The sequence below is a fragment of the Hippichthys cyanospilos genome, chromosome 14 (genome assembly GCF_059441005.1).
Source record: "Hippichthys cyanospilos isolate Australia breed blue-spotted pipefish chromosome 14, RoL_Hcya_1.0, whole genome shotgun sequence".
Lineage (NCBI taxonomy): Eukaryota > Metazoa > Chordata > Actinopteri > Syngnathiformes > Syngnathidae > Hippichthys > Hippichthys cyanospilos.
The window spans coordinates 16470608-16493964 of record NC_142382.1 but is presented as its reverse complement, the minus strand read 5'-3'; the positions used below and the strand labels follow the sequence as shown (position 1 = coordinate 16493964).

The following is a 23357-nucleotide window of genomic DNA, read 5'->3' as shown; positions in this document are numbered from 1 at the left end:
GAGTGCAAACCCTCTTTTTCTCTCCTCAGTTTAAGAAAACCCAAACAGATTTATAGGTGCAAATGGGAAGCTCAGTTGATCTCAAAGCTCTCCGGGTAAAATTGTTGAGTAGTCAAAGGTCATTGGTTGTTGTGTTTGTGCATTGAGATTGGCCGTGAGACAATGACAGCACCGATTCTACCTTAAAAAACACGACAATACATAGTGCGTGTTCATGTGCTCAGTGATTATTACAATCTCACTCAACCGTACATTTTGTACTTGCTTGGGCTTAAAACAATAAACACTCATAAACACTTCTTCACAAAATTGTGAAGAAAGGGCCTTTGGCTACTTATTTTTCATCAACTATGAAGATTTTTTTTGGTTTTGTTTAATATGGGAGAATATCTCCCAGAATTGACTGAACTCCCATTGACTTGATGCCAGTGTTACTGAGCATAATGATGCGGCCCACATGCAGTACATTTTCGTCAACTTCCCACAGCTGAAGTCACACTGTCCTTCTTTAGACTGCAAACGAGCTGAGACGGAATAAAAAGTGCCTCACTTGCTTCAAAACAAATTCTACTCTGTTTTGTCTCAGTTGTTTTAAGCCAGAAGCATTCTTTTTTTACCCCTTGAAAAAGTACAGCATAATTGAATGGTAGCTACAGGCAGAAAGGATTCAGAGTTTTTTGGGTTAAAGCTGTAGTATACCAGACTTGAACCATTCTTTTTCAGGACGAGCCACAGTTTGTCATTGTGGTTTATTGTTTTTCATGTATATATCAAACAATAACTAAAGTGATAAGGGTTCATTTCCAGAAATGGTGCCCTCTTTTTCAAATTGAAATTCAAATGTATTTCAATCAAACCTAAATGACCTAATCTATGCATGATGAAGTCCTGACTATTGTAGTTTCCATTTATGTCACACTCAAAGAACTCATGTATTTTGTATTTTGCAGAAGTGCAGTTACAAGTACCATACATACTACAATGCTAAAATATTGCAAATGCAGCAATATTCCTTACATCTTACAGTATTGGCATAAATCCTTGTGTATTACTACAAGGAATGCATCACCATGACTCATAAATGAGGTTGAGGCTGTCTTAGCAGATGGCTATATGTTCCTCCATGTACTAGTAGTGAGCAAAAACTAACCCTTGAGGCCCAAATCCATGCTGTACTCCACTGAGAACCACTTATCATGCTCTGCCTCTCTGGATGGTCACTGTTGTCGGTTTACTTAAAAAAAATAAAATAAATATATGGATGACATCACCATGGTAACCACCGACTTCCTCTGATACTACTGGATAGGAATTCATCTATTTTCTACACAGCTTGCGATCTTTAGTGTCTTGGCAGAGCTGGCAAAAGGCAAAGCGTGCCCTGGACTGGTTACCAGCCAACTATAAACATTGCAACTCAAAAGTGCTATCTATCAGATTTATGATGGCAAGAATGCAGCACTGCATACTGCAGTGGTAGATGCAACAGACACATTAAAGCTGTAAACTAAAATCAATACATTTTCAAATAGTCTATGAGATGGAAACGTAAGGCAAGGAGGAACAAAAGAACTTTGAAGCCAGACTAGTATGTTTTTTTTTTTTTTTAAATACTGAATTGTAGTCGTATTTAACAGTATTGCAAGTGAAAGCGTGTATCAAAGCACAGCATCATGTTAATCCCAGATGATGATTCTTGTTTTCAGTTTGTCCTGAAATGGAGACTAACATAATAGCCAATTTGGAGTCCCCTAACTCACTGTTATCGACAAAACTATGCAATTACAGGTGTATGGTACAAAAAAGTGCAGAATCACAATATGTATAGGGCAACTGTGGCAAAAATAATGTAGCATGTTATCTGAGGGAATACCTCTCACATAATTCATACAGCTTGTCTCCAGTGTAGCACAGCAGGAAGTGCTTGGTGTTTAGGTCATTATGCTCTTGACTAATTTGAACACTTGAACAGGCATATGATGACTTACACAATCACATGTTTGGGAGCTAACAGCCATCAGACTAATAATCAACTAATATGTTTAGATAAGCAAGACCTGTTTATTTGGAAGATGTGCTACAGTAAATATGGGCCTTTGATCAGTAATAATATTGTGCTAACTATAGGCTGCTTGTATATACAGTATGTATTTATCTGGAAAGATGCCCTGAAACATCTGAGACACGTATGAACCCATTTGCAATTTGATGACATCAATGAGAAATGACATTCTGTTATGAACAATTGCAAAATGGTATGGCGATTTTACCAATGCTATTTTGAAAATGTCACTTCTGTTTCAAGAAATTAGCCAAATCAACGAAGAAAAAGCTGGACCTGATGGAAACAAAGAATGAGAAAAAGGGCAAACACTCTTACTAGGTGATGGTTGAGAATTATCCCTGTTCATAACAGTTATCCTCCTTTGGACCCATTAAGATTTTTTAAAACTGATGCAACACAGTGATACAAAGCATGATCATAGTGTGAAGAGGGCCAAAAGTTCACTTCAAAAAGCAGTTCAACATCCCTGCAAAGCCTCCCCTTGGACTGGTCATTAGAAACAGAAGAGCAGCTACAGTATGTGTCCCAGTGGTTCACACTAGTGTCTGGGCTTTTCTGTGTGAAACTTGCATGTTTTCACTGATTGTGCTCCTTTCCAAAGTTCATTAAACAAACTGTTAATGGTTGTGTCTTGATAGTATTATTATGTTTAGTTGAGTTTGATATTTTTTAGAGGTCTCCATTGTAGAAGTTCCCAAAATATGCTATGTGGTCTGAGTTTTAATCCTACAATGAATGTTGTTCATATAGTTCATGCAGGACACACAAATATTCATCTATTGTTTTTTATTATCTAGCATTGAGCAGCTTAGTGTTATGTGTTTGTTCTTAGTTGATGGTGATCGTGGAAAAAAAAGAGGTACTTGAATTTTTCCTGATCTCTATAGCATTTACAGTCCTGCTCATCATTATTGGCACCATTTCTACGATATCTTTGGAAATAAAACATACTTTTTTTTGGTCTCAGTCCTGCTGAAGTACCCATGATCTCTAACATGTCACTAAATGTCTTGACAATTCTTTGATTTCATGATTACTGTAATACAATCAAAGCCTCTCGTACCAGATGTTGAACAGCAGCATCACCGCATTATGGATACACCACCACGCTTAACCATTTGCAAAGGTGTTCTTTTCCTTCTAGGCTTCATTGCACCATACATAAACAAACTGTTGGTGTACAATCCCAAAAAGTGTCATTCCGGTCCCTATTAACCGTGAATAATGAGGGATCACTGTAGTTGATTGGTGCTACCTGTGCACTGGCAAATTATCAGAGATGTTTCTTATTTGTTATTTATTTTTATTTATTTATGATTTTCAGGAAAGTGTGCCAATTTAGTGCCACAACATGCTAATATTTTCTTTTTTTTAACTCTCATTGTTCATTGTTTCAAATTGTTGTTCATCATTTGTCCTTAAGTGCCAAACACAGGCTGTCTATAGAATTATAATGCTTCACTTGATTCATTTTGTGATATTTGACATTTTTTATGGGTGCCGTTAATGGTGAGCAGGACTGTATGCCTGATGTTTTCCAAAGTTTTCATACTTTAAATTTCAGGCTCCTGTCTCTTGAAGCTATTGAAGCCAAGACACTGTGTACCTTAAGGTGTGTGCCCTGAGGGAAAACAACAGAGTTGTACATCCACTTCCTTGAGCTTATGGCCAAAGGGAATTGGCCTCTCACCCTTTCAGTACCCCGTGTTACGAATGTAACATATCAACCCCTGCAGCATATTTCTGCCAGGTGCATTCATCACACAGCCAACAACTTTGAGCTTGTCTGGTATTTGTCCTATTAACTTTTTCACTCCATACTTACCACAAGCCCTTCACTTGACAGAATTGCCTGGAGCGCAGTGAGGGAGATTTTGTTGGGAGTTTGCTCTCCGTCTCATTAATGTCAATAGTCAATTCTGTTTCTACTCAGTATGTGCTCGCTTCCCACCCACCATCAAAGATTGCACCATGATTGAATGTGTGAAAGCAAGAGGCAAAAGAAGAATCAAGCAAAAGATGAGCGTGCTATTATTATATTAGATTAGGCCAGTAAGTATTGTGCAAATGTCAACAGCCACAAATATACTGCACCGCTCTGCTTACTTTTTGGCTTTGACGTGATTATTCTTAAACCGTGTAGTAAAAAAATAAAGAGGAAAAGACATGGAAATGAGTTTTTCAACAAGTCAACACCACATACAGTAGCTAACCTAACCGTTTAAACAGTTAGGATGTAAATAATCTCCAAATCTGATGCTACAACCCTCCCAAAAAAAAAAAAAAAAAGGTTACATCCCTTGATGGGTGGTATAGTCCTGCCCCCAAGCAGAAAAGCTCAATGACAGTATCTTGGAATTAAAGTTTCTGGCCATAAAAAAAAGTTAAGGACCAAAAGAATGAAACATGGATATAAAATGGCTGAAATGATTATCCTCCGTAGGGTTTCTAGGCTTTCCTTCGATCAGTCCTTCTCAAATGGTGGGGTGGGCTCACCAGTCTATGTTGGGGGAGGGGAGGGGCAGGAAAGGCTTTGTTTTTGCTGTGTGAAGTGATTGGCATCTATTTTTCATTTCAGTCCTTTGATGCACTTGTTTTTTTTTTCCTGTTTTAGACTAACCTTTAACTTGTACAAAAGCTGTAAAAAAGTAGTTAACAGTTATTGAAAGTTTTTTTCTTTGATTAAGGTCAAAAAGGATAAAATTTTAGGTATACTTATACATTTTTAATAGCTTATAGTCTTTTTTGCAGTCAGTGCAGTGAGTGTGTGTGGGGTGTGTGTGAAAGATTTTCTCTTTGCTGTGGGGGTTTTGCAATTGAGAAGCCCTGCCAAGGGGTAAGGATGAGATGGTCAATCATCCGGAAAGAGTTCCGAGTTGAGCTGGTGTAATTCTGCGAACGAGTTGTGAACAGCAGTTCATTTTCAGTCAAGAGTGCCAGTTTTCATTACACTTTGAAAATAAAACAGTGCGAATGAGAAGATCGACAGTCCCTTAAATGAACTGACCATTCAAGAATTTCCCGATATTCCTGATGGCCATTACACCCCCTATAGTCACAGGTAAGACGCCACCCCTCTTTGTCAAAGCATTTGACACTAAGAAATTCAGGTGAGATATATGGGGCTCACGGGGCCAAGCAATGCATCTGAGCCAAAACTCCAATCCATCAACAGTATGATGAGATTAGCCTGGTGCGTTAAGTGATTTTCAGACTCATCATTTCACATCTGTAGTGATGGGAATAGCCTACTGTGAGAAAAAAAAAAAACAAAACATGCCACTCCTACTGTGCTTAGGATGGAGTCTAACAGGATGAATGTGTGTGGGCAGTCATGTGCATGAACTTGAACAGTGAAGCAAAGAGGAGAAAGGCAGAGGTTCAGCTACTTTGTGGTAATACTGAAACCTATCAACAGTTGTGCATCAAACATGACCTGACCTCTCCTTGGAAGACCACGTAAATGTTTCACAGGTTTTTCTGCTAATGCCAAAGTAGTAGGCTAGGCCAAATAAACTGAGATTTGGAAGTAATTTTCATTACTTTTGTTGTTCCCTCAAGCTTTGATATTGAACTGATGTTTCAGCTGGTTAGAGGCAATAACCGATTTAACTGAACTAATGAGTTACACCTGTCCGAAGACAGCTGGTATGTAGGCACCAAAAAGCACGCCAGTGAGCCTACTGAGGATAAGCGGCTAAAAAAAATTAATGGATGGATGGATTCCTAATGAGTTGGACTATTTCTTGTCGCAATTAATTACAAGATAAATTTTTCATAATCAAAACAACATTTGTGTAAACATAGTTTTACCTATATTAGAAACTCAGTCATTGCTTGGCTGTTTACAAATAATTGTATTCTGTTTTTATTTACATTTTCAACAACAACCTCTGAACTTCATTGGAATTTCAGCATATCCTACCCTTTTTACAATATGTTGCAGGAGTCAAATTCAAAATGGGCAAATATTTGGAATAAAAACCAAACTATCAGCTTGAAAATTAAATAAACAGTACTGCCTTTGGGTTTTTAATTACTGACAATGGTATTATTTAGTGTGGGCCATAAAACATAAGGAGATTCAGTGTGTCCGTGGCCTTTGCCACTTTTATTTATTGACTTGAAAAATATCCTTGGTTAAAAACACCATTGGTAAATCAGAACAGTTCTGCGAAAACAGTAACTATTGTACTATATAGTGGGTAGAGGTGGGGCATGTGGAATGTATCTGCCATTTGTCATAAGGTTCCAAGTTCAACAGTTCATTCTGTGTAGAGTTTCCATGTGATTCCTGTTTTGCATAGGTTTTCAATGGGCACATCTCTAGTCGTCCAAAGATGTGTATATTAGGTTAATACAGTGCTTCTCAATTATACTTTGAAAAGCCTCCCCTAGGAAAGAGAAAACATTTTGCCCCCACCCCACCCACTTGCCGCACCGAGTATAAATACAATTTTTACGTATACAAATTAAATAGGAATGCCTAAAAATGTATCCTTTTAAATACATATAAAAACAGCATTATAAATCACATTTTTACAACGTTTTACGCCTTTTTTTTACAGTCTTTATACAGGTTACAGGTCAGTCTAAAACTGAAAAAAAAATTATATCAAAGTACCTAAAAACAGAAGTTGTCTATCCTTAATTTATTGCAATCACTCTTCCCCTTGCATCGTTGCAAAAACAAAGGCCCTTCCCTGGGTTCATCTGCAGGGAACCCCATCCCTCCCGGGCATCTCATCACCCCCCCTAGCCCGAACCCCCGCCCCACTATTTGAGAAGGACTGGTTTAATTTTACACTACATTGCTCATAGGTGTGACTTGGTTGTCCACTGCAATAGTTCTCAATCTTTTTTCAGTGATGTACCCCCAGTGAAATAGGTTTTCAGCCAAGTAACCCTTAACCAGTGCAAAGCATTTTGGGGGAAAAAAAAAAATAAAGAATGCCATCAGTGTCTGATTTATTAAACTTAAGAAACTTTCGAACTTTATTTGTATTGCTCCACAAAATATAATCAACCTAAAGTGTCCTCTTTTGGCTCATAAAAGAAATCTATTACAGTGAGCCCCCAGTTTACGAGATTAATCCGTCCTGCGGTAAAGATCGTAATGTGAATTCACCTAATGGCGGGCAAGCCAAACCTATGTTAATTCGCTAATGGGTGTAAAATCCCAGGTAGAGACATCAACATTGTGCATACATATTCAAAAATGGTATCAAAATAGTATAGTAACTGTTACTTATATATAATATGCATATATACAATTAAATAACATAATACCAGCAGCATACCAGCATTGTTGTGAAGGAAGGAGTGATGAATAAGTGCATTGTCCCTAGTACACACATTTGCCTCTAGTAGACACGTCCGCCATGTTTGGGAAGAGAAGTTGATGTTTTTTTTTTATGTCGGAAGGCGGAAACAAATGGCATAAAGAGGTGATAAAAAAACACATCACGGTCCACGTTGTAAGGTGAAAACAACGTAAGGCAGCGACGTCGTAAACCGTTATTTACATTATTTCTTTTTGATATTTGTCCATAAAAATAATCAGCATAAAGTGTCAGAACTGTTCTCAAAAAGCCCTCAAGAAACAGGTATATTTTTAAACTATATGTTGATTATTACATACTGATAATTACTTATGATTGCGAGTGTGAATAATATCGATTGAACAAGTAGTTTAAGTTTATCAAGTGTATTCTTATTTATATCCTTTTATGTTCAAATAACACCCAATTTGAGGTCATTATGGCATTTCATTTTCTTTGCATAACCGACAAAATATTTGTGGGAAAGGCTTTTTGACAAGAAGCAGATATGAGAACGAAATCACTTCTAATAGAAATGGGGCTTATTAAATCTGGAGCAGCATTTGCTACCATCTTTTTTGTATATCAGCATCCCTTATCCTTTTCATTCCGCCTCTGCGTTCTGTCTACAGTATAAGTGGTCTTCTATAGAAGACTTAGGCTGCCACATCTAGGACTTTCCTCGAATAACCTTCGACTGCCTCCCCTTCATCCCCTTGAAATGTATTTTCCTTAATCTTTGACAATGTAGCTCAGATATAAATATAGTTTTATTATCTTTTGGCTTTCATGCGTTGCCATTTTTGTGCTCTCTGGTGAATCATCGTTTTCTTTCCATGTTGTCAGTGATATGAATATGTAATACACACATAAATGGGAATGGGAAGTCCCCACAGCACTGTTGTTATTTTTGCTTGATAAATATAGAGTTCAAGTGAGAATGTGGATGTACAGTACAATTGAAACATCTTTGTCAAGCCAATGACAATTGCTTTGCTGCCATTTGTCAAATAATACCATCTAATAAGATGCTAAAAAAGTTTTAAAAAAATTGGCCTAATTTATTTGCTTTTCTTAAAAGGGATTAAGTCACAGCAGTGCAAATTCAAACTAGATATTCAACCTTTAGAAAGTTGATCAATTCAATTTTTTTGTCTTTACATTATGTCTCAAGTGGACACAAAGGAGAATTACCTATTAAGGGAGATGACTTGTTTGTTTCAGTACATGCTTTAACTAACCTACTGAAATATTGGAGATAGAATTCCCTCTGTCACTTGAGAAGGTGGCTTTGGACACAAAAGTCGACAAGGCGATGCCGAGGAGGTGCAGATGACCCCCAAGGAAAAGGCTTTGTTTTTACAATATTGTAATGTGAAGTGTAATTGTAACAAAGAAGAGGAAAAGTAAAACGTCTCCATGTACAAAAATCCAAAGCAACCACAGCAAGCTTTAGAAATTAGACTCAGCGACTTGACTCAGAAAGTAGACTCAGAAAACTGACACAGAAAGAATTATGAACACAGCTTGACTTGACTGCTTGAGCACTTTCAGACTTTCAGACATCAGACTTCTAGGATCTACTGTAATAAAGCAAACTAAAGAACCATAGAAACTGAATGGCAATTGATATATGAAAGGACAAACCAGTCACAACTAATCACAACAGTAAATGTAGGACCCTATATGACAAAGGTGATAATTACATAAAAATGAAAACGGTGACGGTTACGTGACCAATATAATAAAGGTGAAATAAACTTTCCTGCGAGTTATTCACAGTAATATTTAGAACCACGGGAGTTTTATTGCTTAGAACCTAAAAAATATATATCCAATAATGCAGCAGTTAAAGCATGCTACTGAACACCAATTGATGGGTTATTCTAATGTTGTTTTTCTTAGAAAAATTAAAAAAAAAAGTAAATATATGTGCCAAGGTAAAAAAAAAAAAAAAGTAAATATACATGCCAAACACAAAGCTGCATTTGAAGGAAAAGCAGGAAATGTCAAGTTTATTTGTATAGCCCTGGATCACCAGTCTCAAAGGGCTTCACAGGGGAAAAAGAAATCCCAGATAGCATCACACAGAATATCTCAAATCACAACGGCATCCCCTGAACAAAGCTCCCAGATGGCTCAACGGGTTGCACTAGATGCCAAGTGCCCAAAATAACACATTGTGTCATATTAAGCAGTCCGTGTCCAGTGCAAAGATGCCATGATGCCAGGAGATTCTATCGGGTACAATCTACCTCACAATTCGACTCGGTGGGTCCATCCCTACAAAAGCGTCTCAGTACCGCCCCCGTGCTGCCCATGCAAACTGATCACACGCCCACATTCCTAAGTAGTCAATGGTGCACTAGAGCAATGTCATGAAAAGGGTATGGCAGTGACGGTGAGAGGCAGGCTTTAAGCAAGCCAGGCAACTAAATTTAAATACATTTTACAGCACCGAAATTCCAGCCTGGAAAACAGATTTCATATAAAAAGTTGAATTGCCATAGTGCCACAGGTAATTTTCATGCATATGCCTACTGTTACTGTTGAAAGTTTAAAATTGCACATGAAGAATAAATTGTGTTTTAATTATTTTAATTGAACATTTTCAAATGATTAATAATAATGATAATGGTTAAGCGTTGCATTAAACAAAGTGTGGGTATTAAGCAATGATTATTTCATGAAGAGCTCATGTGTGGCCCACAACATTCTTCTTAATTTACAGTTTAACAAATTATTTTTACTGTTTTATACTATGCTGTCTTCTTTTGATGACATTTGATATTGGTAGTTATTTTTTGTGCTAAAAAAAAAACAACCCATAGTTTTAATGTATGTGTACTTTTAACAGAATCTGGTCATTGTAAACCATCATCGAAAGAGGCAGCGAGATTAAAAAAAGTTTTAACTGTCCATGTGATCATCGAATGTACACTTTGATGGCTAATGTCTACCATTCATTTTTTTCTGTATAATTGGTCCTTTGCACTTGCATTTTTTTCCCCTACAAACACCCCACAGTTCAAGTAATAAAATACTGAATTAAAAATGATTTTATACTTCAGTGCACAGTGAATGTGCACAAATGTACAAATGTGGTTTTACATAAGTTTAGTTTTGTGTATGTGTCCTGACCGACGTTTTCTTAGAAACACATAATGGTGCTGCATAATAATTCCCGCAGCACATCCTCGATCGATAAGAATAATCTTGAATGTGCTTTTTTTGACGTTGTTCTGACAGTACTAGGCAGTTTTGCCAACAAAGAGAATGGGGATCATTGGATGGATTATTGATTAAGAGCGTTGTTCGGTTCACTGATGACAAATTTGGCATCAAACACAAAGGGAAAACATCAGGCACCGGAGAAGTTCAAGGTTAGATTGTGCATGACAAATGAGTCTTACAGCATTCCCATTTCTTCATGATGCAGTAACCTCTTGGATCAGAGGAGCCCTCAAGGTTCAATCATTGATGAAAAGAGAAAAGCAACCTTGGCTAATCCATACGAGATCATTAGCAGTGACTTATCAGGTGGGACAGGAGATTCTGGGAAATGAAGGTTGAAGGGGAAAAAGCTCTGGGGGGGGGGTGTTATTTTGGCACAGGCGTTCATACCCAACCAAAGTCTTATTTGATAAATTACAAAAATAAACATAAGTTTGAAAATAATAATGCTTGAGGCATAAATAAAAAAAAGATGGTGAACTCTGAAGCTAGTGGCACCCTCTCTAACGGTGAATTGCAATAGCATGTAAAGGTCCAGTAATGGGGCCTTTTTAAAATGTATTTTCCCATAAATCACATCTGCTGCATACATTTGACTCATTTGAACCACAGCCTGATGCAATAACACAAGTATGACCTCGAAAAACCCACAGAAAAAGAGCAATGTGTTGTGAAACTGAGTAACCATAACTTGGGATGTGCTTACCACTCTTCCACCACACTGCTCCTTGCTAGACTTGACATAACATAAATATATTATTTAATGAAATCAGATTATTTTTCATTTTACGTTTAAATATTCATATTTTAATGGCAAAACATAACATGTATAAGTTACATTGTTTATTAACAATTTTAACTATTCATTCTGGGGACCTCTTACACTCAGGTACTCGTTAAACATGAACGCATACTGTGCTACGATCCATGATCAGTTCTTGTTCATTTTTTAATGTAATATCTTTGAAGCTAGCTAACGATGTTGATAGCACATTGTGTCTAACAAACTGAACTTTTTCTGTCTTTGGTTGATGCAAACTCAAAAAATGGCAAATTTGACTTGTGTGTTATTCCTCGTTATTATAAGGTGTGCACATGAGTTTTACAATGTCTTGAAAATGTGGCATGAGCATGTGAAGTCATTTCTTCAGACATACTATTGTGTTGGAAATCAGGTGTCATTGTGTACTGTAGTTTATTGATCGTTAACTATTAGTTTTTTTGAATGCACAATACACGTATGAGTGACCACCATGGCTTTAAAGAGTACACTTTTTATTTAAGACATGTCAAATGTTACTCATTGATGTAATTGACTTAACTTTGCTGGTGAAAGGTTTTTCCCTTCTGAAATTCTGTCACGACCTTATGAATGTCAATAGATATGACATAGGAACCTTATGTGAGGTTCATGCTGAACATTACTTTGATTACTTAGCTGGGAAACGTATTGCATTAGTTTAGTTATTACTGGGAAAACATGCATGCAAATTAATGAAATGTTGGCATCTGTTCTGAAGAATATCAGAAGGATTAGCGTGAAATTGATGTTCTTCTTCTCCTTTCGGCTTTTTCCCTTCAGGGGTCGCCAGAGCGATTCTACTGCCTGTCTCCTGCATCCTCTTCTCTCACTCCAATTACTTTCATATCCTCTTTCACTTCATCTATGTACCGACTCTTTGGTATTCGTCTAGACCTCCTAGCAATTCCAAATTCAGTATCCTTCTACCTATATATTCACTATCTCACCATCTCAGTCTGGCCTCTCTGACTTTATTTTCCCAAACTCCAACATGTACTGTCTCTCTGATATATTCAATTCTGACCCTAGCCATCTTGGTCACTCCCAAAAAGAACCAAAGCATCTTCATATCTGCTACCTCCAGATTAAAATTGATAATCCATTAAATTAGACAGGAAGACTGGTTGAAAGTATTTTTTGTTTTTGTTTTTTCTGATTTTGGAGCTAATGGATGACTCTCTACCTATTTTTTATTGTTTGTGTTGTTGTTTTAGACCCTATTGAACTCATCTAACTAGTGAACTTCTAATAGAATTAGCATCTTTGTTTCTGTACTATTTGTAATTCATAATATTCAAGGGAAATTGATTATATATATATATATATATATATATATATATATATATATATATATATATATATATATATATATATATATATATATATATATATTGCTTAGTCTTCACTAACACCCTCTTTTTATATATTTTGTGTTGCTGAGGAAAATCTACACTAATTTTCAATAATCCATCTGTTTAAGAGCAATCAGGAAACAACTCAAGCCTATCTATAGTGGGGCACTTGCCTTGTAACATTTCATATGGACAGTGTTTTCTTTCATTTGCGTGTATGTGAGTGGTATATCTTTCACTCTTCTTGTGATATAGTCGTGTTAACTCATTATTAGCATAGCACATAGTCGTAGCAAATGGCGGTGCCACGCAACCCAGGGCTTACCCATCATGACAAAACTACGGGTAACATTATAGCTCAAAATACATCACAAGTCATACGTGTTGGTGTATTATTATGAAATTGCATCAATTGCCTTGTGTTGAGGGTTGTTTTCTGTTATTATTATTTCTTTTTTAGTGGGCATGCTGGGGATGTGTGTTGTGTAGCTTGCAGATAATTCACTTTCTCTTTTGTATGAATATCTGCTATCTAAGGTGATGAGAAGGAAAAGAGGAAAAAATAACAGACATGACTGAATGCTGTACCTATCATCACTGATCTATTCAGGAGGAAGACCGCAGAAATATACATACATCAGGGCCCCACAATTCCGTCACTTTCGGAGAGTGGGAAAAGCCACTTTAAAGGTCACTTTGAAGGCTTACAGTCTTACCACTGACTGGTGACCAGTGCAGGTAAAATCCACCTTTTTCTCTAATTTATCTAAGAGGTCTGTGGCTCCGCGCAATTCTGAACAAGATATCCAGTATTGGAAATTGATGGGTATACTGCTCATGCTTGGTTGCTTTATTAAATGGTTTGTGAGCTCCCTGCAGTATTTGATAAAGCCAAAGAGAAACATCCAACATTGATTGGTTCTGTATTAAAGCCTGACAACACTGGAGGATTGATTTACAGTGTACTGTGTGAATTGTATATACTTTATACTGTATTTATAATTCAGTGATGTGCATGCAGTTACAAGAATACCGACAGCGTTGACCTGGGAGTCAAACAAATCAATGGCAAGCATCTTCCTCCTGGTTATTGCCACCGCCTAATCAGCTTCATGGTCTAACAGTGTTAGTGGGTGTTTTTATGAAATTTTATGTATTTATTTATTTATTTTTAATGACCTGTCTTTTTCGTTCTCACTATTCAATTGCATTCTTGTTAAAAAAAGACAAATGTGGCTTACAGTTGTATCTCATACATATGTTTTCTTACACCGCGACACTTATGTTGCTGTGAAATAACAAAAGCGCTCATTGCTCTAAAAATCTATACTTATTAATATGACTGACTTTGATCCCAATTTAGAAATTGTACTGTATGCTTTCTTATATGCATAACCAAGTGCTGTTCTTTTTACTTACTTTACTTACTTACTAGTCTTACTTACGAATCACCCCTCAAACTTTAGTACTGCAGCTCTATTCCTTTTTTATCCATTTGTGGCATGTATAAAATTTTTATTTCTGTAGTTTTAACAGTGACCGATGGGACTCAAGTCTTTGTAAGGAGTCAATCATACCCTCTTTCGCAAGTCAAAATATCCACCACCGCCAACACAACCACCGCACCCCTGGCCATCATTCTTTTCTACAGAGCACGACTTCTGTAGAGCGTGTCATCTTCAAATATTAGCATCATACAGTTGTCTGTTGTTGTTTTTTTAAAGCTCTGGAGTAAGTGCAAAAAAGCAATAGAGGGACCAAGTGGTGGAGGTGGAGCGGTGGAGCAGCCCAAAACATCATGAAGACATGAGTGGCAACAGACTAGATTTGAAAGATGTGATAGCCTCTTTCAAAACATCCCAGATGCAGTATACATATATATGATAGCAATAAAGTGGTCTGTATCTTAATTTTTACTTACGTTCTAAAGAGAGTAATTACTGAGTTTTTTTTTTTTTTTTTAAACACTTCCATGTCTGAATGAAACCATGTTTGGCACTATTCCTAACATGCCTAGATGTATATACTACTTGCAATGTTTTAGAGGAAGACTATTTAAAAACTCTCATCACTTTAAAACACTTAAAATATGACATGAATTGCAATCACTCATCCAAGTGTTTATTTTCAGAGTAATACATGGATTTTTTAAAATAAACAAACACCTTTTGAATGTCTCTTTAGTAAACAGTTCAAGAACTGTTCGAGGACAGTTCCCCTTAAACCGCCAAAAGTTCCATCACCACTCACTGCTTTCTCATTGAAGTAGTAGGCTCATTGTGCCTGAATGTATATAAGACTGTGCAGGGAATGAGAAGGAAGCTGTATCCTTGACCTGTGATAAGTAGATGATTGTGAACAACGCATTAAGGTAGTTTAGCATATATTATTTAGTCAATGAAATACACACGCAGCAGTGTATATTTCAGCCCTTTTTTGGGGGGGTTGTGAAGAATTTCAAGGGAAGCTTGGATCCCTTGTAGTCTCAGCAATCGCCACTGTGTTAAGTGCATGGTCGCTTGGGAAAAGTGTGTCATTTTACTCAGTATAAAATAAGTATGCCAGTTCATTGAGGTTATTTTATTGCTGTCGCTTGAAGAAGGCCAAGTCACTAGGCTTTTTCTACTGTAGTGAAGGCTGCATTACAATACATAAATAAATAAAACATTCAATACAGAAATGAAGATGCCAGAAAATTAAAAAGGGCATACATACAAAAAGCTCTATTTCCATTGCAGAGATGTCAAAGAAATTGTGTTCAGCAATTGATAAAAGGCTAATGTTTCAAAGCAATTTAACATTTATTATTGCATATGATGAAATACATATATTAGTTGACAAAATCAAAGAGAGTGTTTGAGGACAGTGGTTCTCAAAGTGGGGTCCACGAACCCCCGGGGGTCTGTGGTATGACTGCAAAGGGGTCTGTGAAATCATTTGGATGTTTTGAAACTGATTTAGTTTATCTTGTAAAACTTAAAAGATTTGTGCCTTGTTTGGCTTAGTCTTTGTATTTTGTCGCAGCCTCTGGCCGCTGTTGATTTTGTGGGAGCCGTTGGGAGCGCTTGCTGTTGGTGCACACATGTTGTTCCTTCTCTTTGTGAGATCTGGCCAATGGAGTGTCTGTGACTTGTGTTTTCTTCGTTGGAATGTTATCATTCATGCTAATATGCCCAAAATTAGTCATTTGTGGGTTCAACTTGTGACCGTAGATAACATGCTAACTACTGTTAATATTTATCTCCAGCATGTTATACAGTGTTTAGCTTGTTAGCATTTTTGTTTGTGCTCGGTATTTCTTTTTGGTAAATGTTATCATATGCAAATTGCATTGATAATCATATTCGTTTGCATCTACTTAATGTTTTGTATTGAAAGGAATGTAAATTGTTTTTCAGTTATTTGATTGACTTAATCCATGTGATTTCTGTACACTTAGCAAGATATAGATTATTTTGCATAGGGAACGTACCTGAGTTATATTTGGTGTATTTCCTTTTCTGTACAGTTTTACAATATAAATGTGTGAAAGCTGTACAACTGAAACTAAGTTAAAGAAGCATTAAACTCATTTGCTGTTGGTTGTCTGTCTGCCTTTGTAACATCTAGGAAGGACAAGATATTAACACTTTGTAAATATTAACTTTACTGGCTTCATCACCTCATTAGCAAGCAATTGTAGGCACAAAATGCATTAGAACAAATAAAAAATGTATTACATTTTCAAAATCATATAAAAAATTTTGAATTGTCTGAATTGTGTTTCGCTATTCAATATAAAATGATCATATATATATATATATATATATATATATATATATATATATATATATATATATATATATATATATATATATATGTAATACATTTTTTAATTTGTATTTTGTGTCTACAATTGCTTGTTATCGAGGCGATGAAGCCAGCAAAGTTAATAGCAGTTTAATTATTTTTTTATCTTATTTTGTAATGCCGTTTTTGACTAAATAATTGGGAGAAATTAACCCATGTTGTTATAAGAAAGCGTGCAATTTGCAATTTTTATTTTCTAAACTTCAGTATAGCTGAAAAGTAACAAACTTGTCAAATTAAATTTGTTGTTGAATAAAAAGGGCACTTATGTTTCACTTATTTTTTCCCCCCCAAACATTTGCAATGAGGTCCTTGGAAAATTTCTAAAAGGGGTCCCTGACTTCAAAAGTTTTGAGAACCCCTGTTCTAGGATGTAAGAAAGTGAACGTCAACGTTGTGAACGTCGGCTGACAGTTCAATTGTCATATGCATTCTTTACACCAGATTATATCAATTAGTTGGCCTCACATTTTCATTTATTTACCCCAACGATCCAGTTTAACAAAAAAAAAAAAACGGTAACAAACTGAAAGTTTGTAAGATTCAAAGTTGAACATCTTTTATGTGCTGACTTAGGTTGTGGAGAAAACACCACTAGCAATCCCACAGATCACAGCCATGAAGTATTCATCCCTTATTTCCATCCCTTTTAAATTGCCAGTACCACTTAAAATGTGTGGAGACAGCAGCTTGCCCAGCTCAATTATTCAAAACGCGCCAACTATATTGTGGTTAACCGAGGGCTTGAACATGATTATGCAAATACATTTCCTTTGTACTCTGTGTTGCCTAGCCTACAATCATGATCAGATTTCATTCTTTTTGGATGCTGCTGTTCAAATAGACATGTATCGCTAAAAATGTGGTACTTCGGTGAAGGAAAAGATCATTATTTCAAACAGTACATATTCTGTTACCATTGGCAGACGGTAACTTTCGGACCTGGGCTCTCTGCTTATCGAATACGCTTTGCACAATCAGGATTTTTAGGGCTGATCATGAGAATACACATAACTGATAACCAATCACAAAATTAAATAACTTGGCACCCTGGCACACATAATTTGGTTGGGACTGGTTAAGACCTTAAGGTCACACATACATTCATAGGTTGGAAAGAATTGCCCTCCTTGTGGGTGGGCGGGCGACAGACAGAACAAGAGATGGATCCATTTTGTGATAGGGCAGACCTTCTTCCACATTCAGCAGAATAAGTCCTTGCAGCTGTGCACTCTTTCTGGTAATTACTATTAGTTTAGTGAGTATTAAAGATAAAATTAGCAGGTGAAGGCTTCCAAGAAGGATTCCAACTATACTTATACAATATTTTAAAAATAATGCATTTTTGCCATTGTTCAACAGTTGTTGCCATGGCCAAAACTGACAAGCGCACAGGTAAGTAACAACAACATAGACTTGAAGAAGCTATTCAAGATGTGAAAATTCAGTCAGGTAAAAAAAAAAAAAAAAAAAAAAGAATAATAATAAAAAGAATATATATATACAGTGGACCGCCGGTTTACAAACTCTCTCTTTTACGAACTTTTCATCTTACGATCGTGGACCGCAGCGTTTTTTGTCCCCTTCTTACGCACAAACCTTTCGTTTTACGAACAATCCAACATGCCGGTCAGAGCGTCCACACATTTTTTCGCTTTGCTGCATCAACAAAAATAACTATTCTTGCATGTAACAGATAACACCGATATGTTATTGGTCTTATAAAGTCACAGTCACGGTCTCAGTCACGGTGTCAGTCACAGAGATGCCAATATGCTATTGGTCGATTAAGTTCACAGTCCCGGTCTCAGTCACGGAGATGCGGATATGCTATTGGCCGGCGTCACGTCAATCACAGAAATGCCAATATGCTATTGGCCGAACGCCTTCATCTAGCTTGATGGCACAGATGGTCTGTGTGTTGTGAAGACTTTGCAAACTTAATCTGTTAGACATGGCTTCTAAAATTGCAAGTGGCGGTAAAGGAAGAAGTAAGAGGATGATGACAATAGAAACGAAGCAAGAGATAATAAAAAAAATACCAAGGAGGCGCACGCATAGTTAACCTTGCTCGTGAGTATGGCCATAACTGCTCAGCAATCTTCTAAGGGGAATACTTTCCTTGCCAGGGGACGGACCTCGGTCAACAACAAAATGGAGAGGCTTCTTCTATTATGGATTAAAGAGAAGGAAATCGCCGGTGATATGTTCTCGTAATGAAAATAAATAAATTCTGCGGGTTTGTCTCTGCTCCCCTCCGCCTCCACCCACCACCAGCTCAAGTCACGTCGCCCCAAAAGGTAAATGTCATTTTTCCTTTGTATATTTATGTTATTTAATTTAACTGTACAATACATTTTGTTACTAGTTTTTAATATGTGTATAAAGTCATGATGTTTCTACCTAAGGTTTTGGCACGCGTCGCATACGTTCACTAATTAACATAGGTTTGGATTGCCCGTCATACAAGCAATTCGAGTTACGAGCATAGCTGCTGAACGGATTAAGTTCGTAACACGGGGGCCCACTGTGTATATATATATATATATATATATATATATATATATATATATATATATATATATATATATATATATATATATATATATATATATATATACAGTATATATATATATATATATATACAGTATATATATATATATATATATATATACAGTATATATATATATATATATATATATATATATATATATATATATATATATATATATATATATATATATATATATATATATATATAGGAAGAAATAAAGAATTGAACAATTCATGGTAGTTACATTACTATATCATGATGAAATTATTTTACGGGACCAAAGAACTGCTGCAAATACCGAACCGATGCTACAGCAGCGATTCTGAGAATTCTAGATAATTAAAAGCCACATTGGTGGAAATAAAATACTTAATTTTCGCCCTCAAGATATTCACACAACATATAATTTGTAGATCTATCAATAACATCATTGATCGCTTGGAAAATTCTTAGTAGAAAATACTTTGAAGATTATAGCCAATCACCGATCATGCATAAAATGGCATATGTCGGCCGATCATGATCATGCCTAATATTTAGTGACCTAATACACTGCCTAATAACATCATCACATCACAAAATAATGTACAAAAAATTCTACACGATGATGCCTACATCTACACTACTCTGAACGTGATCAAAACAAAATTCCGGCTAGTTGACCTCATTAAATCCTGTTTATTTGAAAAGAGTGCTGTAAAAGTAAATCTTCCTTCGATTGTTTTGATCGAATATATTATGATGTTTATAATGTAGCGGCTTGGTAGAGCAGTGGTTATCAATTTTGCTCCACTATTTTAAACGCATCTCCCACCATGCCAAGACAAGGTTGAGGTTAGAATAAGGGTTTGGGTTAGGCTTAAGAACTAGGAAATGCATTACATCAATGAATATCCTCACAAGTATAGCTTATAAATATGTGCATGTGTGTGTGTGTGAAGGCGTGTGTGTGTGTGTGTGTGTGTGTGTGTGTGTGTGTGTGTGTGCGCGCGCCAATAGGTGTGCAAGCAATGTGTTTTTATTTTAGTACATATGTACAATTAAGGTCGGCACGGTGGATAGCACAGTTCAAATCCACCTCACTCCAATCTTCCTGCATGTTCTCCCATTGCCCGCATGGGTTCTCTACTGGGACACTGGCCTCTTCCCACATGCAAAAAAACCTGCATGGGATGTTTATTGGACTTACTAAATTGCCCTTGGGTGTGACTGGGTACATGAACGGTTGTTCAAGCTTGTGACCCTTGTGAGGATAAGCGGCTATAGAAAATGGATGGATGATTATAATGTACACTTCAAAGAATGTTTATACCTATGCTAACAAGATTCACCTGATTGACAGGGTAGACCATTTGGGCAATTTCTTTTTTTCTCCTTTTCTTTTTTAAGAACACTTTTTTTTTTGCTTTTCCAAGGTCTGGCCTCTGCATGGTTTGTTAAGAAAGATTGAACCTTAAAAATTACTTGAACTAAGTGGACCTTGCCCAGCATGACCATGAAACATTTTCCCCCCATGCATTTCCAATTTCATTTCACCCATTTTGTCGCTTAAGATACAGGCAAAAAAAAAAAAAAAAAAAATGGAAGAAATGACTGGAATTCTCCATTTCCACCATTTCACCATCACCTCAAGAGATAAAAATGGCAGAAACCGTTTTCTCATCTTCCAAGAAAGATGAAAATGAATGGAGCTTGAGTGTGGAAAATGTGAGTCTTGAATACTGCTTGAGTAAACTATGTTCTGATCTTTAACAGGAAACATCTCATGAAATGATATGGTCTAAATAGCTTTTTGCAAATGTTGACTCGGATGGTTGATTCTTCATGAAAACCGAGCCTAGATTAAGGAAAAGAGAAACTCCCCTCTAACGGGGGACAGTGATACCTTCGCTCTTACCTTCCTCCCACCCTTGGGGACTTGTGTCCTTCTTTTCAGCCTTTTGGTTGTGCTCTTCTCGTGTGTCCCTCTTCGCCACTATGCTCCATGTAAACTCAGGGACACCACCTTCGTTCCGGTCACACGTTTTGCTTCTGTCACACTGGGGATCTAGTAGAGATACACATTCAAAAATAATCACAGGAAGGCATTTCATACAATAACGAAAACTTTATCTTAGAAATTTCCTGACATTTTTTTCTTCTTGACCACTATCCCTTGATTTCTTCCTTTTCTATCTGGTCCAATGTTAAGCTTTCAAGGTGGCATAGGGGACTCGGATATGTTTTTCCTCCTTCAGATGGCTTGCTGCCAAATATTTTGTACGAGAAATATGCTCAGTGTCGTATTGTGCCTCATTTTTTCCCACCATCTTGATTTCAATGTCATTTTTCTTTCATGCTTATTTCCATGTCCCTATGCTATTATCCCACTGCTTCTATTGTGTTGAATGTCTAATGTTGTTTTAGCGTGGGCACGATTACATGACAACAGATGACAAAACACTGTAATGTGCATGCCAAGCCTGTAGGTGGAAGTGAAATGGCACCATGATTTATGAATCGGTTCGTTGGGACTGGAAAAAAATATTCGAATGTTCATCTTTTCATTTTAGGGGAACATTAATAGCTTTTCGGGGGGGCAGCTCAGTGGTACAATAATCATCTCTCAGCTGAGAAGCTGTGGGTTCAATGCCCCGACCATCATGACTAGTGTCCTTGAGCAAGACACTAAACCACCAGTTGTTCCCGTTATTGCGTTATCAGTAGCTAAATGACTAGTTAGTGTAAAGTGCTTCACCAATGGTAACAATGGCACAATGGTCATCTCTCAGCTGAGAAGCTGTGGGTTCAATGCCTTGACCATCATGACTAGTGTCCTTGAGCAAGACACTGAAACACCAGTTGCTCCCGTTATTGCGTTATCAGTAGCTAAATGACTAGTGTCAAGTGCTTTACCAATGGTAGAAAGTCCAAGTTCATTTAATGAACTAAAACATAACTGATAAAGTTTCTAGTTTCTGGCTGGTAAAAAAAAAGGATGCTGGGGTGTGCCTTTACTAGCTTTATTTGTAATTAAAGTTATATTTAACAAATAATGATGTAATATATAACTGTTATTAGTTTAAATGAATACAATAATCATCAGTCTTTTAACATTTTTGCACAGGAAGTGAAAGCAAAGGCCTACCATCCAGTTGTACAGTATATACTCTTTACTATAAAATCAGCTTTCCCCAACACTTTTTCCATCAAGGACCTGGTTCATATCAATGCTTTTCACAGGCTGGCAAAAATTGGGTGTACAAAAGTATATTCCCCTTTGTTATCGCCGTTGGGGGATGGAAACTGGAGTGGGGTGGGGAGTTGTCGTTGAAGGGATAGGGGTTTTGTGTAGGTGTTTGCAGACAATATTAGGAATGTATTTGTCAATATGGGATGAGCTGATGCTGATGCATATTATATGCTCTGCCATAAAAAAAAAAGATAAAAAACACACCTTGGAGCAGAAGCAATCGAGACAAGTATCAAGTGTCAGATCATGTATCATGTGTTATCTTTGCTTACTCGCCACTGCTAGATGTCCTTAAGGCAATGGAATTTGCTTGTGCATGTATGAAAGCAATCCGATGGGTCCAGACAGTACCGAAGTGAAATGTGCAGTTGCTGTTCACACTAATGAGCGTATCATAATTAGCATTTGGAAACTTAATTTTACAGTAGGCTAACAAAATGTTAAACAGACAATGAATGATATTCAATCCAACCGCCGTATGGAACACTTTTAGAGTATTCCTCATCAGTGTAAAGGTCATCTTTGAACAATTAGTTTTTCTAAATAGGTAGAGGCAATAGCATTGGTTTGTCCCTTGCCGAATTAATATTGTGTGGCTTTTTTGCCTTTCTCCCACAGCCAAGAAAAATTATGTCAGACAGCTTTGGATGGCAGATGTCTCTATGGGCTCTTTACTGTATTTGTGCCCAGCACTAGCCTGGTGCAAAGTGTTACTGACGCACGGAGCTTGGCCCAGTGAGTGACAGGGGGTTTGCGTTGTTTTGGGTGCAAACACAGCATACTTAATTTGCATCGGATCTAAAACTATCTCTTAAAACCATTGCACGAGAGGTGTGCAATCCTGGACGTAGTGAAAGCAGAAACTAATTTGCTGGAGTCCATGTAGGAGGTCAAAGTGCACAATTAATGTGTAGAAGGAAATGCAAACAGATCTCTATGGGCAGAGGC

General features: G+C 36.9%; 1 protein-coding gene across 1 annotated transcript in view; it reads right to left on the bottom strand.

Annotated features, from left to right (window-relative positions):
- Positions 1-23357, bottom strand: part of alk (ALK receptor tyrosine kinase) — a 229022-nt gene that overhangs the window by 190864 nt on the left and 14801 nt on the right. Inside the window, exon 3 of the mRNA XM_088433659.1 lies at positions 21075-21224. Coding sequence (XP_088289785.1) covers positions 21075-21224 — 150 coding nt within the window. The remainder of the gene's footprint in view (positions 1-21074; positions 21225-23357) is intronic.